Raw genomic sequence first — 18,450 nt, 5'->3', positions numbered from 1 at the left:
GTCCAGTCTGAGAGAGGCAATGTATGTGTCCCTGTCTGATAAACAATACTATAGACTGAGTTTAATGAGCATAGTCCAGAGGCTATTTAATGATTCCTCCCAAATCGGCGTTGTGGGGGTTGCTGAGATAATTGCACTGGGCTTAGCTGCAGACTAAGCGAAAGGGAACAAACAGCGACAAAAAAGTCAGTTTATAGAGTAGGCAGAGCAACCTTCAAATTAAAACGGTGAAGCCTTGAGAAATTCAAAGAATTAAATCCAGCAGCTATAATAAATAAAACCAAACAAGCCAAACAAAGATGAAGAAAATACTGCATACACCAAGACTGAGTATGGGGTGAAAAGTAAGCAAAAGCTGAGCTAAATTACTTGTACTTGCTATTCTGAATCATTTGTCACTGCACAGATTGAGCCTTTGCATAGCAGGTTTTACCTTGAAGAAGCCATGAGCAGCATTTCTCTGTCCCAGCCAGAAGGAAGCATCCTCAGGTATGTCCATATAGGGGGCTTCCACCACTCGCTCATAGATCCTGCAAAACACACACAGAATAGTTGCAGACTAATAGCTGCAAGTTATTAGTTCTGTTTGGGTCTTTTCCATTAACGTTCTCAATTACTCATCTTTTTTGACCAATTTAGAAGAACTATTGCTCCCACACTGTAGGCCTTGCCCTGTTAAATCCTTGTGTTAACTTCTCTGAGGAGGGTATAGAAATCCACGTGCTTTCTGTGATGCACATGGTGTCACCATCTGTTTCTTTTATTGTGCCAAGGAGGATCCTCGTGCATCAAGTGTAACACTCCTTTCATGCAGCAGAAGCATGTATAATACAGGTTTGTCTACTTGAGGTGCACTCGACCCACGCTGGACCTTTTCATATGAAGCAGGTGACAGAGGCTAATCTCTGGATGTCAGCAGACACTACACTACGCTACCCTTAACTCCTAAGCAAAATCAATACACTATATTACACTGAGTAATTATCAATTTCACCTTTGTCTTTAAGTCCATACAAATTCTCTCATTCGCCCACACATGCACACTTGCTGTTTCTCTCTTCTGCTCTCCCTCCCTCTCTCTCTCACTCGCGCTCGCTCTCTCTCTCCTTTTGGGGAGTTGGTAAGATGTTTAAACTTTGATATCATAAAAATAGCTTTCTATTCCTGACAGAAAGGCCAGTTCACCAAAGCTGGGCAGGCTCCAACCCTCATTAAACTCTGACTGAGAGGAAGGTTGCCTGACCCTATCTCATAGACCGCCAGGGTCTAAAACATTTTGTGCAACTATATAAATCTGAAGTCTAAGTAATGGTTTTATCAGAGTGTTACAGTCATGTGCCCATCTACTGTTTAGGTGTACTGTGTTTCCTACTGCAACTTTTCCATCTACAATTTGTGAACTTGTTGAGCAAAAACTCTTTTATGAAAGGAGACGCTCTGTGGTAGTTTAGAGTGGAATGAATTGATCCAACCTTTTCTCTCCTGGTAACAATTTTGATCTCTATAGTATCTTATGATTATGAATACCAAGCCATTACCCATGCCTCCTTTTTCCTAAATTTAAATCTGTATCTCACACTGCTCACTGAAATTATTTTTACATAAGGTAGTATAGTGGGAGGTGTTGCTGTGGTACAAAAACTGACTTCTGGCTTGCTCTAACTGAATGAATAGTGGAAAACTGATTTAATATAGATCAGTCATGTTATAGCAAATATCGATATGTTGGATTGGCGTATTTCCAATAAGTGTAACAATTAAAACATTTAATAAATTCTGTGTCCAATTTTGACATCTTTGATGTGTAATCTTTGTTGTGAAAGCTTATATATATTAATTCTCAGCATCTTACCTGTTGCAGTCAACATGTAGTATGACATGAGAGGCACTGATAGCCACAGAGACCTTGTGCCACTGGTCATCAGCCAGGCTGTAAGGAAACACCTCAGTATGGGCCTGTTGGCCTTTCGTACGATAGTGAAGACGCACCTCGCTGCGTTGGCCACTGCTCTCCAGCTCCAGGAACCTGCCAAATAGAAGTACCAGAGAACTGCTTTATTGACAGGTTATGTGAGTACAGTGCATTCCCTGTAATGTACAGTGTGGCGCATTACAGAAAGGGAATCCTTATTTTCTACTGGCACACAAACCTGCATACATCACTACAATGACTAAACTCGGGGCTCCTCTTAAAACAGTGCACGTCACTCATTTCCAAGCAGTGCACTCACATCTCCACAGATTTGCAGCACCGTTTAGAATTTAATCACATCAGTAGTCAACCATAATGGTACTTACTATATGGCTGTTAAGTGCAACATCAGCAAATACAACAGTCTTACATGTAGAGGTATAAATCTTTACACTCGGGTATTAGTATTCTAGCAGAATCCTGTTCTCACCACTGAGATCCACCCAGCATAGTGACACTAATGGAAAGAGCTGCCAATACATGTTCATCACCTCTGCCTTTAAAGTCACACTTGTGTAAAATAGACTCCTTCACTGGAAACATTATTCAAAAGAAAAACAGACATTCATGCAAGTGCAGCAATGGAATTGATTCAATCTGCAACCCCATCTAATAGATTTACTCTCTCCCAGCCATGCATGCACATTCATCCTGGCTCTGTAAATGCAATAGCTAACACTTCTGACATTGAATTAGTCCTTGACATGTTTCCAAATGAAACCATGCAGTGTTGCTTTGCTGTATATGAATGTCTGGGAAAGCTAATCAGCAGTGGGGAAAGTCATTAACATCCCTGTGAGCTCCCATTTCAGGACTGACTTTAATGTACAAACTGTTCAATCAACGCATTACGTGGAATTCAGATTGCTGTTCTGATCATCCAATGGCTCAGCTACCACAAACTAATGGAAAACATTAGCATGCTAACTGCAGATAGTGTCTCATCAATTTTCAATCCACGATTACAGACTCAATGTTTGGATCGTTGATGGACTGTGAATAATACATTGGCATACAGTGATTTGCTTTGTTTACTCAACTGATGTGTAAAACATTTAAATGCTTATCAAACACAAATATTCATATTTCAATAAACACATTACAAACTGCTGATATGTGTGGTACCAAATTTAGAAAAGAACAAATTATGATTTATCAGGGCTAACAGCTTTGCTATACTCCACGAGGCATTGCTGACACTGCTAAAACATGCATCTCAAATTAACTTCAAAATACATATGCTTTTTTAAAATATGCATATTAACATATTGAGTGTTACAGATCAATCAAGCATATAGAAAATAAAATTTTGAAATTTGAATAGACGGTGTGTGTTAATACTGTCTGCCCTTTTTTTTAAAGTGATAATGTGTAAATGATCATACCTGTGCTCGGAATGGTGGATAGAGAGGATAACCCCAGAGTTGAGGTGATCCTGTTTGAGGGTCACCAGCACAGTAAACTCATTCTTGCCTCTCAACTTCTGCACCATTTGTTCTGAGACCTCAGTAGGAGCTTTCACTGCCCTGGAGGACCCTGAATGAAGAGAGAAATATTAAACAACATTTAAATATTCAAATATCAAATAATGTTTAACACTGTAAATATAAGACCTTTTGCTAAATATTTTGACAATAGGACATTGCTACTGAAAGTTGTTTTGCTGTCAAGGACTTACATGCGAAAGCTGTAATTAAACACATTACAGCAGAGTAAGTGTGTGTATTTTATATAAGAAAAATAGTCACATGCTGTGTGACAGAATTACAATCAAAATCAAGAATCATTCATTTCCTATAGTCTATGGGAATTGAATAATATTGGCCTTTCTATAGTCACCCAACTTATGTCTGAAATGGAAACATTATTGTTAATGATATATTAGAATTTAACTTAGCGATGTTAAAACATGCTGTATCTAAATGACAATCAATAGTGACACTTTAAAGCTGGATAAAAGCTGGAAACAGGAAAATTAGCTGTACAAAGCTACAGAAGTTTCAGTTGGGATTTCACAACGATGCTCTAAATATTTCATGTAATCACAGAGTCTCTGGATGAATTTGAATTCATGAATGAAAACATTAAGCCCAATTAACTCACTTACCGGTAGAAAAAAAAATGCAATGAAAATATTTTGTTTCATATTTCCTTGTCTATCTATGTCACTTCACTCACACATTGTCGAGTAGAGCTGTTGAGTGCATTTTATTCAGTCTGACACATTGCCTAGTCAGTCTGATCTCAGACTTGTTTACATAGTTAGATCAACCTAGTCAGGACATGGACCCTAAAACAAATATTGAAGTCCTCCCCTTGCTACCATCATTAGATTACCACTTAATGCTACCAAATATTATGCCAAACATATAGTATGTTAGCCCCCACATAAAGCAGGTCGGTAGATCAAAATCTTTCTCCTTGGAACAATTTAGGATGTAAAGATATGAATCTGAGGATTTCTGGGGGAGTGGACGCTTAATGATGCTGGTGTGGATGCAAATCTGAAGATTTGGGGTGCTGGTGTGGACAGGAGGGCATTTTCTGTTGTTAGCTCGTAAGATACTCTTGCCATCAGCGTGCCCTCTTCTTCTCCAGCTCTACACAGGCATCTCTGCCAGTTTAATGGAAGCATCAATAAATTATGACGTTTCTCAGAAGCAATCACATCAAAGAGTTCTTTTCCAGTTTCGGGATACATGCAGGATGCCCTGGCACACTTAAGCACTCCAGGAAGCTAGCATGGCAGCTTTTCCTCAGTGTATTAACATTACTTCCAGCTGCTGGCACTAGCCAATTAACACAATGCAATGTGAAACACCACGATGGAAACTGGTGTACTCACTGCTTATACTGGATACAGTGAAAGCATGCTGAGAGGAGGAGTCTGTTTTCATACTTCTCCCCTTATGTGCACTTACTGTACTAGCATTAGCTTTTTAAGCCCATCAGTAACATATTTCAGTCTAAACAGAACTGCTCACTACATTTGTTGCTGAGATAAAGCAAAAACGCACAGGACAGTCAAATGCGTTTTGCATTGCAGAGGAGTATCATTCCAGTGGCCTTAGCTGAGGTGAGACAGATGGTCCAGTGACTGCAACAGTTTTCCCTCACAGTAATCTGCTGCCATCAACAGATCCCACTTTACAACCAAATCCAAATGACCACTGTTGACAACCATTTCTGAATTGAATGGAAATAATTTTGTTCTCAAAACCACCTTAAAATGTCTATGACAATCTGCACTGGTCAGTTTTTCCCCCCATGCCCTATGTTCGACAGAGAGTATTATGACATTTCAATCATAAGTAAAACAGAGCACAGTGGGGGCAGGTGTCAGGGTGGGGCCCAAACTGAAAGAAGGCTGATGAGGCATGGGGGATGGTGAGGCTTGAGGAACCTCTACCACTGAGCTGATCCAAATATTGGTAGCAATGAGCTCTTTATAGTCTGAGGGGAAGGGTTGCTTCAAATGGGACTGTGGGAATTTGGAGGTGGTGAAACTGGTCTGTTGAGTTGTGTGTATGAACAGCATGATGATCTCACACATACATGAAAAAGAAGTGGATGAGTATGTTCTGTGACAAGAAGCTTTCCCTTCTGCCAAATTAGTGTGGCCCTGCTGAGGGGGTCTTTGGTCGATTATCTATTGGCAGGCGTCTCAATGGGGCAGCCACCTGCTACTAACGACCACTCTGATATGAAATACTGACACAAAATAGCTTGAAAATGATGATCTAGCATAAAATTCAGATCAGCACGTTTTTCATTGCAATAACACGGTTCTTCTCATCTAGCCTAGCTGTCCACACTTCATGAGGACCAACTAATGGTGAGAAACCTGTTTTTTTCAGACATGCAGACTTTTCTTAACTGACTAAATATCTCCAAAAGCCTTAGACTCAATAGCATCGCTAGGAAGCACAGCTTTGGGCTACAGCCTAATCTTATCTCCTGGGTACATTGTGCTTTAGTGGTTACGATTTCCATCCCTCACTTTTAATCTTAAACTGTCTAATGTGGTCTTATTTTGTCTGACACCTGGTACACAGACAGCCGTAACACCCTCACAGCCCTATCACAGTATTCTCATGTAAATATACTCGCAGGGATGCACCAATAACTTTCTCACACATTTAGCATTTAGAACAGGTGCCCTGCAGTTTGAAAGACCTAATGCACCCAGCTATGCCACAATCCTTTGCTCACAGACTTCTCTCTCTTCTAGCTGTATTTTACTACTGTTTAAAATGGAAAGAGGTAGAGTTTCTTATATTTTCCACAAAAAAAAGAACATGCCCCGAAGGACAGGCAGCAGTATATTTTTATGTTCATTACAGGTTTGGTTTCTAATTTAATTATTTCCCAGAGGAAACTGTGACTAAAAACAGTATTACTGATATTAGATATAAGGATCATAGCCATTTTGTATGTGAATAATGAGGACTTTCATTCTTTGGTCTCTAGTGGATTGCCAGAACAAAATAACACCTCCTACATCTTTGCAACAACTCTTCAACAACATCTTGCAAATAAGCCATATATCCACCAGTTAAGAGTGAGTGAGCCATGAGATGCACTAAACACATAGAGCCAAGAGGGGTCAGAATAAACACTGTGATCCAATCAGCAGAGGAGGAACACTAGAATAAACCAAGTAAAAATGTACTGTTTTCTTATTGCATAATGTTTTTGAGAAATGACAGCACAAACTTCAAACAACACATTTTATCTGCCGTCCTGAGCAAAAAGGGATATGTGTGGGAGGGTTAGGCAAAAGAATATCTCTCCAGAGGGATTAGAATAATGATAAACTCTCCACTGGCAACAGACTCCAAACCATTCATTACTGTCAACACACACACACACATTTATGTATGTGAACACAAGCACACACACATAGACATACAGGTGTAGCCAACAACATGTACAGACATGCAGAAAAACATTTTGGCTCCACAGAAACATTGAGTCAATGCAAAGAAATAGACTGTAGAAACACTGACAACCATAAAGATGAATCCATACATACACACACATAAATACACAGAACAACACATAGATACAGAGAATATCCGCACAAAAGCTGGTCAGTACAGCTCCTGAATATTCCACCGTGCTCAGTCAATCTGCGTTCAGCGGCCCGTCTCCCCCCACCGTGTCTCCACTCTCCTGGAACAAATACTAACCCGAGCCAAGGGCACCTCCAGGGATGCTTTGGGCAGCAATTTCTGCCCAATTCTTAGGTCGCCTCCTCAGTGACTGCCTGTTTGACATTCACACATGTACAGAACTAATGACAGCCTTCCAGCCACCCAACTGTATAACTGCCCAAGGGGGAGAGAAATCTCTCTCTCCATGGTCACCAGTGCTTCTGTGTAGAACGTAGGAACAGGTTCACCTCAGAAGACAGGAGACAGGAGAATCCAAACAGACTTCGAGGACAAGGAGTTGGGGATAATGTCAGTCAACAGTCAAACAGCTGGGTGACTTTTTCAGTAACAAAACAGGGCACGGCAAAAACTACATCATATATCAAAGGAAGGAGGGCAGGATAATCTCATATTTAGATATAAAATCCAGATGGACTGGATTATCTAGTGGTGATTAAGCAAATCTATCTGACTTAATTCAGGCAAATGCCACTTGATTTATTTTGAGTTGATAAAAATCAGAATCATTTTTTCTGAAAATGTGTCTTCGCCTAATGAAATAAGACAGAATAAAGCCGTATGTTCTGTTTGATCTGAGAGGATTCTTAATACCTTGTGATTATTATAGCTTCCTGGTTAATCAGGCTTTTTTCAAATACTGTATTTACATAGCATATGTATATTGAAACAATTATTCCTCTCTAAATTATTCCAGTAGCAGCCCAAAATCTCCCATTCTTGTTAAAGGCATTTTTTTAAGTTTAGCTTAAACTAATGTGACACTTCCTTAGTCTCAGTTAGACAAATCAGTTGGGTATTTTCTAAACCTTCCATCTTTTTATCACCAAATTCCCACTGTGTTACCATCCCTTTGCTGCAGCTCAGCAAGTAAATACTGTCTGTACAAGTAAAAAGAATAGATTTCATACTAAAATGTCTAAACTCTGGAAGAAACCCCAGCTGAGTTAACTGATCCAGAATGCAGAAGTCTGCATCAGCCAAACTTTGGAGTATATTTTCAAACAAATTTAGGTCTGTTGATTTTGCTCCCTCTATGTTAAACTAAACTGTTAAAGAGATGCCAGATTAGAAAATGTGAGCCTATCCATTTAAACACTTAACCAACCATCCGGGTGAAAAACTATTGTCTTTAAAGTCCTGGTTAACAACATTAAGTCCAATACGAAGCTGAATTGAAAGAAAATTGAGCACCTTAACTTGGACTTCATTGCTTACAACTAACTAAAAATGCTTAAATCTTGAATAGTTTTACAAACTAAGGTCAACACAGCCTGTTGTTTTGGAGTGGGAAGTCTAGGAATCTGTCTCTCTGCATTAAGTAATATTTAACTTCTTTCGAATAAGCAATGCATTTGCAGTTTACATTGCCTGCATAGTTTAAGCTGCAATAAAACAGATGCAAGGTGCAGGTGAAGTAAACAAACCACAGAAGTTTAGAATGAAAGCTACACTAACCTATTTTGTCAGTGATAATTACTTTATTGATTAATGTAAGCAAATTCCCATTTGGTTTTCTTGTCTTTCCAGTCTAGGGTTAGCTACAGAACAACACGGAACCTGCTCAGTGCCAGTCAGCACAGTACAGACAATGCTCGCCTATACAGTGACTTAAACCTGGCTACAGTTGAAAGACAATTTTTCTTTCCCAGGCACTACATTACAACTTTACACAGCATAGCACAGTACTTCAGTGTTTTGTAGTTAGAAGTAGCTGGCAGATATAGCCCCTATGCTGAAAACAAAAGACTGATAATCCTATTTAAACACTTATCTACATGCATATCAAGGTAGGAAAACTCACATTCACACATAGTCCCTCTGTTCTCCTCCTCCTTCACACATGCACACACTTCAGTGTCACTGCATTTTAAATGAGACTCTTCCATCGTGTTACACAGTCTGGGATGTAATCACCAAAACATACACAGAAACACCTCACTGGCTGTGTTTAAAGTCTTGAGCAAGAACATGGTTTTGAGACAAACAGGACACACACACAGACACAATTAGAGGGGACTCTTGCACAGCAGCTGAAATGATGCTTCTAGCAACTGTGTTTGCACTTTGAATGAGTTTGGTCCATATGCTTGTAGCCATAGAGGGAGAGAGTGTGGGTGTATGTGTGTTGGGGGAAGGGAGTGCTTCTGGGTGTGGCCACTGTGTATGTTTGGAGACAGATATGAAGATGTCTAGATATTAAAAAGTGTGGGGGAAGTGCTAATGATGATGATTTTGCATTGTCGCTGAGCATCACCTGGCATCAGGACATGGGAGGAGCGTAGCCCGGAGGCTTTTCTTCTCCTTTATTATGCCTGTCCCTGAGGTCCACCTCTCCTAATGCCATGCAATGTAGCGTTGACAGCTACCTTCAAAAGCATCAGCAGGTGTATGCTAAATACTCTTCTTTCTCTCGAAGATACAAAAAAAAAAAAAACATACTTTGGCAGAAATACAAAGATATAGTGAACACCAATGTGCACACCACAATTGCTTATCCACACACATTCACACATACATATATTTATACTGTGAATTATGCTCTTCATCTGCTCCTTCTCTTTCAGCAGCTTCCCCCTCCTCCTGCCTCCACCCAGCACCCAGAGATAACAGCCTTCCCTTCAGGCAGGCAGGCAGTGAAGGGGACTGCCATGGATATGTTCTGCCTGCTATCTAATGAGCGTCGGAATGTCACTGTGGGCCTGTCGGCTGGTCCCAGCCAGCCGAGCATACATACATGTGGAATCAGCGCAGTCTATCAAACAGCTGGCAGACAGCTCTGCTCCCCATTTCTCTTTACTTCTTCCTTTCTCATTCTCTACCTATCTCTCTTTCTACCTCCCTCACTCTCTTTGCACTTCTACAATACTCTGTGTGCAACTGCCTGTCTATTTATGATCACAAACAAGCAGTGGCCCAGGCCTGCTTTGCCAGTACGCCTCTCCAAGCCTCCCCCATTACTGACCTAACGTAGACATCCCAAGTGAAGGATGGATGCAAGCGCTCCCATAAATAACATTCCACCTGCTTCCCCCTGGGTAACTGAATATACTTAATGCAGAGAAATAAGCGTGTGTAAAGACAGAGAGGTGCCATTTGTAGAGCAGTTATGTTTTTCATTTTGTGACAAAAGCTGTGGGAGCTCCTTCCTCTAAGTGTCTTTGTCTCGCTTATTCTCTCTCTCTCCAACTCTTCCTTGTTGTCTCTCTCCCACCCTCCCACTACCTGCCTGGATAAAGCACTTCTGAGTGTTGTCTACACAGAGGACATCAAATGGCCTGCCTTCACAGAGATGCTGGAGTTGCTGCTCCATGCAGAAGTGCTGCTGTCTCAGCGGCTGCGCAGGAAGATTAGAAGATATCAGCAAGGAGGGGGGAAGAAGAGAAATGTCGACAAATGACTGTGACGTTTCTCTGTCCCAGCAAAACAGCATTGTAACTTTAGTATACTGTGAGATCCATGTTGAGATCCACCATCTGAAGATTTGAATGGCTATGGCTACATTGTTGGTTTTACCACTGATCTGGTTGCCAAATGCAATTTCCTCTCTTGATACTTTTGGCTGGGTTATGACAGACATCTCCATCCCTGTGATGGGGCTGTTAACAGTCTCATTTGGATTGTAATGACTGCCTGACATCAAATGACAAAGACATAACACTGGCATAAAATATGCATGTAAAAGTCAATCACGACCGCAGCTTTATTCATGGTGCCATTTGCTAAATGCCATAGATATCCTATGCAGTTACCAAAACTGTTCAAACTGCTTACACACTCCAGAAGATTATCAATGGGTGCATTCTAGCAGGGAGCTCATTTACCCTCCAGACTCTCATCATACATCTCTGAGCACACAGGGTTTTGTCCCTGACTAATCTGATTATGCTCAGTCTTTCTATGGTCCTTCACTCCCCCCCCACTTTTTCTCCAGGACCTAACACAGCCTATTGTTCAAGCAGGTGGCAGCTCGGGGGCCCCCACACTCAGTCTCCTTATACAGGAAAACTGAAAATCCACCATGTGTTACCCTGACTGTCTCTTGATTTTCAGGACAGCAACATTTATGAGTCTTTATTACACGCCAACTGTTCAGGATTGTTTCACATGCAGGCCATCTCATCAGGACACATTTTATCTTCTATATCTACAGACAAAAAACATGCAGTGTGTGCTACTATACCTTGAAAGTGGAAAGCTCTAGACTCGCTGTGAAAGCCCTGGACCTGAGTAACTCCATCAAAGTCTTCTCCAAGTGTTAGCTCATCAAACACACTGATGCGCAGGGCAGGGTCAACCCCAAAACCTACAACTAATTTGCAAAGACAAAAAGGTTACTGTCATTATCATTAGCAGACAAGGACACTTGTAATGCTTTAAGATCCCTTTGGTATGAGAGGAACAGACAGGTTTTACTCTACATCGTACAAGCTTATTAGTCAAAGAGGTATGATTGTGTTTGATAATAAAGGAGGAAAAAATCCAAATTTCAAAACAGTCTAATTTAATTATATGTGTCATCTTACAGGCTGCATGTTGGCAGAGATGGTTACTGTACAATCAGTGCCAGCCCTGTGTCCTACCTGAGGAGGGGCAGAATATGCCGAGAACCAGAAAAAGCTGTAATAATCCCATGGTGAATGTCTATTAAAATTAGTCCATGTTTTGTCCACTGCAGAGAGACAGTATTGTTCAATCACATGCGAATGATGTTATCACCCTCACACAGAAGGCTATTACCAATCCCAAATGCTGCGTGGAGGCATCATCACAACTTTAGATGCCCAATAATGCAAAAAGCAAATCCAGGAAGAAAGGGGGGAAAAATACGTAACAATGTAGAAATTATTCCATGTAATGCAAGGTCTGCTCCATCGACACCATCCGCGGTACAGGTGGGTGACAGGATGCACAGGACGAGCTGCCGCTGCCTCACCGGCTCAACAGACGCTCCTACAGCAGCGTGAATGAGAGCTGCGGCCGCTGAAGTGTGTAGAGAGAGAGGGGGAGAGCACAAAACAACCTGTCAAGCGGTGAGAGAGGACAGGAGAACGCGGGACAATGAAGCCCCCTTGTGGTCTGGGTCGAAAAAACCCTTGATGGATTCAAAACAGGCTACTGGTATTGATTGCAACCACGCCTGCTGCTAAGAAAGGAAAATGTAGGCCATAACCAGCAATCCCGGTATGGGTCCATATATTTCTTAGAAATTCTCCTGAATTGTGCCAGAAGCTACTCTACAACTTGCAGAATTATGGGTGAAACAGAATCTGCGCTAATAACCAAAAATACCCAGATATAAATAATTATTTGATTTTAAACTAAATAGTCCTTTCCATTAAACTGCTTCGCTCTGGACATCAACAAAAACAGCTTCTTAACAGAACTTTCTAAAATAGTAAAATTACCTGCTTTTTCATTTAATAGCACTAAAATGCATTATTGTTTCCACAATACATTCAGTTAATTCAGTTCAATAATTAAGAAATTAATAATATGAGCATAAAGTTATTCGATTTAAAGCAGAAAGTCCTACGTATAAGAGAGTCTTATGTTTATATATGGTGTCATGTTTAGAAAGCCACAGGGGTAGTTAACATTAATCATGACTGCATGTGAGTTTCTTTTTAATTTCCCTTTAGAGCTGAATAAAGTTGGTCTTATCTCGTATGATCTTATCTTGTCTTATTTCACTGGAAAGATTCCACCGTAGCGCCATCAGACCTTGATGCATTTGTGTGTTCACTTCTGAGTGGTGCATTTCAGAACCACACAATCCATTAAGTAGATGTTACTAAATATATTCGTTCAGTGTAGGTGCACTACACTGTTCCATCAAATGAAAATATTCCCTTTAAAACTTTACTACAGCTCACGTGGGCTTTGAAGGTTTGAAAATACTAAGGTCTGTAATGACGTCTCACTGACACACAGGGTTAAATGGTAAATAACATGAAAATTACCAGCATCCAGAATTGCTGTTTTTTTAATCTTGACATTCCAACGCTCATCCAAGAAGCTTCATCTGTTCTTCTGACGGGTGGAGAGTCCCCAAACGTTTAAACATCTTTACATGAGGTCACAAGAGTTGTCAAGGTCATATGGTAATTGTGGGCGTCTAGACTTTGTAAATTGGGGTGAAACTGCCTGGGATTGGGTGTCAGGATGGCACTATGAGCAGCTGATAAGTGGTGTCACCGTCCCCATTTCTCTCATCTGGAATAGTTGTTCCAGTCTGACGCAGGCGGCCTTCCTCACTCATGTTAATCATCTGTGTTCTCTGTTTCCATATAAGGAGTAGAGGTCAATTGAGAACATTTATTTCAAATCATTAGGTTTACTAGTGCCATAAACTGTAAAACTATAAACTGTTCTACGATCCTCTTCTAAGCATACACTTTTATTCTTTCTATGACAGAAGTCCTTCAGTAAAGCTGAGGTTCAGCTTTTCAGCAAGAGGTATGAAAATGAATTAAAATGGAGTGCCTGGTGGTCTGTGCGGCTTTGCATTGTTAATGCCATCTTTATAGAACACAGACGCTTGTGCTTTCAATATTTGTTTATTTGCCTTGATTCTTCTTCATCCGTGGGACCAATAACCGTTTTGGATCATAACAGTTTCACTGGAAGCTATGCCAGACTAGAGACAATTTTTAAGGGTAATAAATAGTTAGAGATTCCCTGAATCCTAATAAGTCTTCTAGCAGATGGACATGAAGCGAAGCCTTTTGTAGAGGCTTGTTCAGAGACAGTCTACTGGTAGTCCACAACAAACTCCAGCCAATCCCTGGATCACAGTGGAAGTCTTTTGTTGGCTCTGCTAATCTGTTGAAGTAGGATGGCGAGTGGAGGCCACTAGATATGATTATAGGAGCAGTTCTGTGAGGTGCTCAGCTCCTTCCTAAGGACCCCAGATTAACACCACCATATTTGTTGTATCAGTCTGCCTCCTCTTCAATACAGTTTTCATTATGATGCCAAACATGCTTTAATTTAATTACTATAGATGCAAAACAGATGTATTTTGACAAATAGGCCCTAATCTTTCTACAATTCAGATAGCTCGTTCACAGGTCCAAGGTGTGGCTAATGGGTGGTTATTGTCAGTAAAACAAAGGCAGGCTCTCAAAGCAATGGCAGTGTCACATCTGCTGTGTGTGAGGCCCTCCAACCCTCTATTCATTATTAATAATACTAGATTTCTTCTGGGTCCAGACACAGGAAATGTAATTACTTTGTATTGCCCACAAGTTGTCATTTCCTAAAGTGCCATCAGGAAAATAAGAATCATTAAAGCATGTGCCCAGCCAAGAATGAAAAGTAATAAACACATATAGCACCAGCACACTCCTCTCCTCCCACTGTGCATGCACACACACCAAATCTCTTAGGGCAAGGACAGAGGAACAGTGGAAGTCCTTACATTCATATCTAAAAGATCCAGATGGGTGAGGCATTACAAAGCTCTCAGGAACTTCCTCATTTTGGCCATGAAACTACACATGATGGACATACTAATGCTATAGACAAAATGACTTCACTTGCAGTAACTGCGCCAGGATGTGAATGAACAGCAGAAAAAATGACCCCATCGTTTTCAGAAAGTTCTCTTGGGATTTATTAGTTGCAAAATTCTGTATTATATTGACCTTGCTGATCTTTAAAAGCTGACATTTAAAAGTCATTAAAAACCTTGTGGGTTAACAATTAATTGCATCTGTCTTCTCAATAATGTGTTTAATATTCATTAGCCCTATGACCTTTCAAGTTTTAAATATAAAAAAAATGTTACTAGATGATGCTGAGCTTTCCAATTGGCAACATTTAGATTCATTTTTAAGCATGAATGATCCACCTGCAAAGCTGCAGATAATGTTCATTTCCATTCTCAGACATTTTATATTAGTAGTTTGATAAGAGGATTCAAAAACTGCAACAGCACAAAAAACAAGAAAAAAGAACATATTCCCATACCCCACTAATATGTATGCACTTAAAATAAGTGGTTGATAAATAAATAAAGGTTAAAAAAACTACAGACTTCAAGAGACAATAATAAATAAAGCCTAGCATTAAAAATAGATTAAAAACCATTTCACCTACCCCAATGGTCCACTTAAGAACAAATGATTCTCAGTCTCTCAGTGCCATCTTCTGTTTATGGCAGTGAATTGCAGCCACAGCATGACAGTGTAGCAGTACTGCCTTCAGGCAGACAGTGTCACCCTTGGACCATCCGCAGGGTAAATGGTCTGAGACATAAGCAAAATGGTCAAACATAAAATTTCTTCAACAACCGCGTGTCAAACTTTAAATGATTTAACAGTGGAACAAAGTGTATACCATGGAGTGTAAAATACTTCACTCTGAGCTGGCAGAATGTAGGACCATCTATCACATATTTGCCACATGTTGCCACAAGACAGTTAAGGGATGATGTTTTTATTATGTCACAGTGATGGAAAGAGCTTAAACATAATGATCACTGAACACTGCACCAGAAAATTGATAAACAGATTTTAAAAGTGAAAAAAAATCTACATATACAATATACAAACATCCATCCACTCTCTTTCTACAGTTCGCTTTGCAAATGTGCTGAGTTTAACTTTCACTCGTCTTCTTAACCAGACCACAACTGCAAAAGTGCATGTTACTTTATTTTTAAAATTTTTAGCAAAATATCAATTTTCCCAGTATGCAGTACTACACTGTGTCCTGTGACATTTTCACATTTATCCACTGCTGAGATCATTTTGGACTTGCTGGAACATCATTTTTGAGTCAGAAAAAAATGCCACCAGAGGACTGAAACAAAAATAAAACAATGACATTTCATTGTAACCAGCTTAATATGTATATACCCTTAATAGAAACATGGTTATTCGTACGCTGATCTTTTAAAGACCGGCCACACCGCGCAATGGCTTCACACTGCCACTCCCATTCCCCCTGGATCCTATTGTGAATGTGTGCAGTGAGCTGGCTCATTGGGCCTTCATAGTGAAAGGCCTGCAGCCATTCATTCAGCATACAGAAGCTCATTAGAACTCTATAGACACACAATTGTGAGGCTCACATTAGAAACTTCCTCCTCTGGGGCACAGACAGTGAACACAAAGTGCCAGTTTGCTGCTAAGCTAAGCGCATTGTCTTCCTGATTCATAGAGTCTGGCCCACCATTCACGATATTAAGTTCGAGTGGTGGAATATCAATTGCGTGTGCAATGGGCCGGTATCTTTTTAAGAGCTTTAGTGGAGTTAAAAAAAAAGAGAGAAAAGGGATCTCAGCCGGGCTGCAGAGTGCTAGCTTTCAACAGGGCTATTGTGAGGATTCTGAATGAAGGGACCCCTGTTTTTCCCCCCATTTCTAAAAAGAGATGGACATCAAATAAATTCACATGAACTTGCTTCAGAGTGTTTCCAAGACATACCATTTAAGAATAGTCTAATTATACCTCCCTCTCCTGGAGAGCTCTATTGGAATCTGGCTAATTACGAAGTGGTGAATCTTAATGATGATACGCTCTTAGCCATGCCTGTTAAAAGTGAGACCGGTTTTATCTAAAATATTAGTGAACACAGGAAAATATGACTTTAACCGGCGCAAAGTGTTTTGAAGAGTGTCCCCAGTCCAGATGATGTTGCTTAGTTCTACTTTAAAACTGCTCAAATGGTAGTTCAAGGTGAGTGTGACCGTATGAATAAACTAAACACCCTCAGTGCATCACATAAAGCATTTCAGTCATGCTCACTGCAAATGATAAATGCAGTTATTAGTAGCACTCTAGGATTCCCTCCTTTTTTTTTCCTCAGTAATATAAACAAAATGGCTGCACCAAACAAAAAGCCTCAGGGGGCTATCGCAGCCCCTGGTCTACTTGGAGCCTGTTAACACACTACACAAAAGTAGATAGTGCACACAGACTTGCTAACACTCATCATGTGACAGAGTGCTATGCCTTCTCCACCAGTCTGAGGAATAAAACCTCAAATTTGATTACAAGCAACCTTTGGCTTCCTGGCCAAAGCACAATAGGCTGAGCTGTCTGGGCCAATTTCCATGCTCAGCATGAGGTATCTACACGCGCAGACTGCAGCCACCCCCCACACCCAGTGTGGATATGCCTGTTTACTGTGCCTAAACTCCAGGTCTGCTGCCCCTCTTGTTGGACTTTCTATTATGATGTTGAGGATCATTAGTTGCAGTGTGAAAGGTTACACAAGCCTCTTTTTGGACATGTTTGTACCAAAACATTACCACATGCATGACAGTTTTTATTTTACAGTTACAGTTCTCATATATGCAGCCACATGAGCTCACTGCACTAAAGATTGGCACTAAAACATTTCAGTGGTTCAGCTGGTTGACTGTGGAGCCACTTCGATCACTCAAAACAGATCTACAGTAAATCTGCATCCAAGCAATTTTTTGTAAACACAGATTAAAAGTTTCACAAGCAAAACAGACCAAAGGTTACCAAAATTAACAAATAATAAATATACAATAATACTATTTTTTTTAAAAATTCAGACAAAAGGGTGAGCCCTTAAGTCTGTAGCTGCCAGAGAAACATTTCATTTTAATAATTTTCCAGTTCCACATTTTATTTTAAAGATTTTAAAATAGTAGCAAAAGACTATTATATGGAACTATGTTTCTAAAATGAAAAAGAAAAAAAGCACATTGCAAATGAACCGCTGAGGGGTTTGTATCACACACACTGAAGCTCTGAGGGAGGCTGAAGAAAAGAGAAAACTATTTACTACTAAGACTGTTTGGCGCATGTTAAACTTTGGCCAGGAGTTCATTGTCTCTTATGTCTATCATTTAATAGGCTAGTTGACATAATGAATGAGCCAGACCCACCTTCTGCCACTTCAGAAAGGACCCCAACCTTATCTGAATTGAGAAGCACATTAGAGCCTCTCAGCCAATCACGACACAGCCCTGTAGCAAAGTGCAGGCCCAAAAGAGGAAGACCAGAGAACTTTTGTTTTCTTCAGAGTTTAATGAAGTTGGCCTGGTCACTCAAGAAGGGATTAAAGGAGAATTTAGTGTCACTGAGCTGTGACTACTGAAGAGAGAACTCAAGTGTTTGGGTCAGTGTGTGAACAGGATGGTCTCAGTTCAGAGCTGCACTAGGAGAAATATGGCTGGCTCGCCTGCTTTACCGGGCTTCGGGAGTTCAGGCAAGAGTTTTCTTATTGAGAATCTGCTACAGACACAAACAGCTTCAGCCTGTTCAGAAACAGCAGGTGGACACCTGAGACGAGCTTCATGTGAACGTCCAAGAGCAACTT

At 40.4% G+C, this 18,450-nt stretch overlaps 1 protein-coding gene across 1 annotated transcript in view; it reads right to left on the bottom strand.

Moving 5' to 3' along the window:
- nell2a (neural EGFL like 2a) overlaps positions 1 to 13,408 on the bottom strand; it is a 74,057-nt gene extending 60,649 nt beyond the window's left edge. The window contains exons 1-5 of the mRNA XM_026311137.1: positions 13,345 to 13,408; positions 11,330 to 11,458; positions 3,358 to 3,508; positions 1,853 to 2,026; positions 434 to 530 (exon numbers count right to left, since the gene is read on the bottom strand). Of these exons, the coding sequence (XP_026166922.1) occupies positions 434 to 530; positions 1,853 to 2,026; positions 3,358 to 3,508; positions 11,330 to 11,458; positions 13,345 to 13,408 (615 nt within the window). The remainder of the gene's footprint in view (positions 1 to 433; positions 531 to 1,852; positions 2,027 to 3,357; positions 3,509 to 11,329; positions 11,459 to 13,344) is intronic.
- Positions 13,409 to 18,450: the final 5,042 nt, after the last annotated feature.

This window comes from Mastacembelus armatus, chromosome 6, assembly GCF_900324485.2.
Source record: "Mastacembelus armatus chromosome 6, fMasArm1.2, whole genome shotgun sequence".
NCBI lineage: Eukaryota > Metazoa > Chordata > Actinopteri > Synbranchiformes > Mastacembelidae > Mastacembelus > Mastacembelus armatus.
This window is presented reverse-complemented; position numbering and strand designations above follow the sequence as displayed.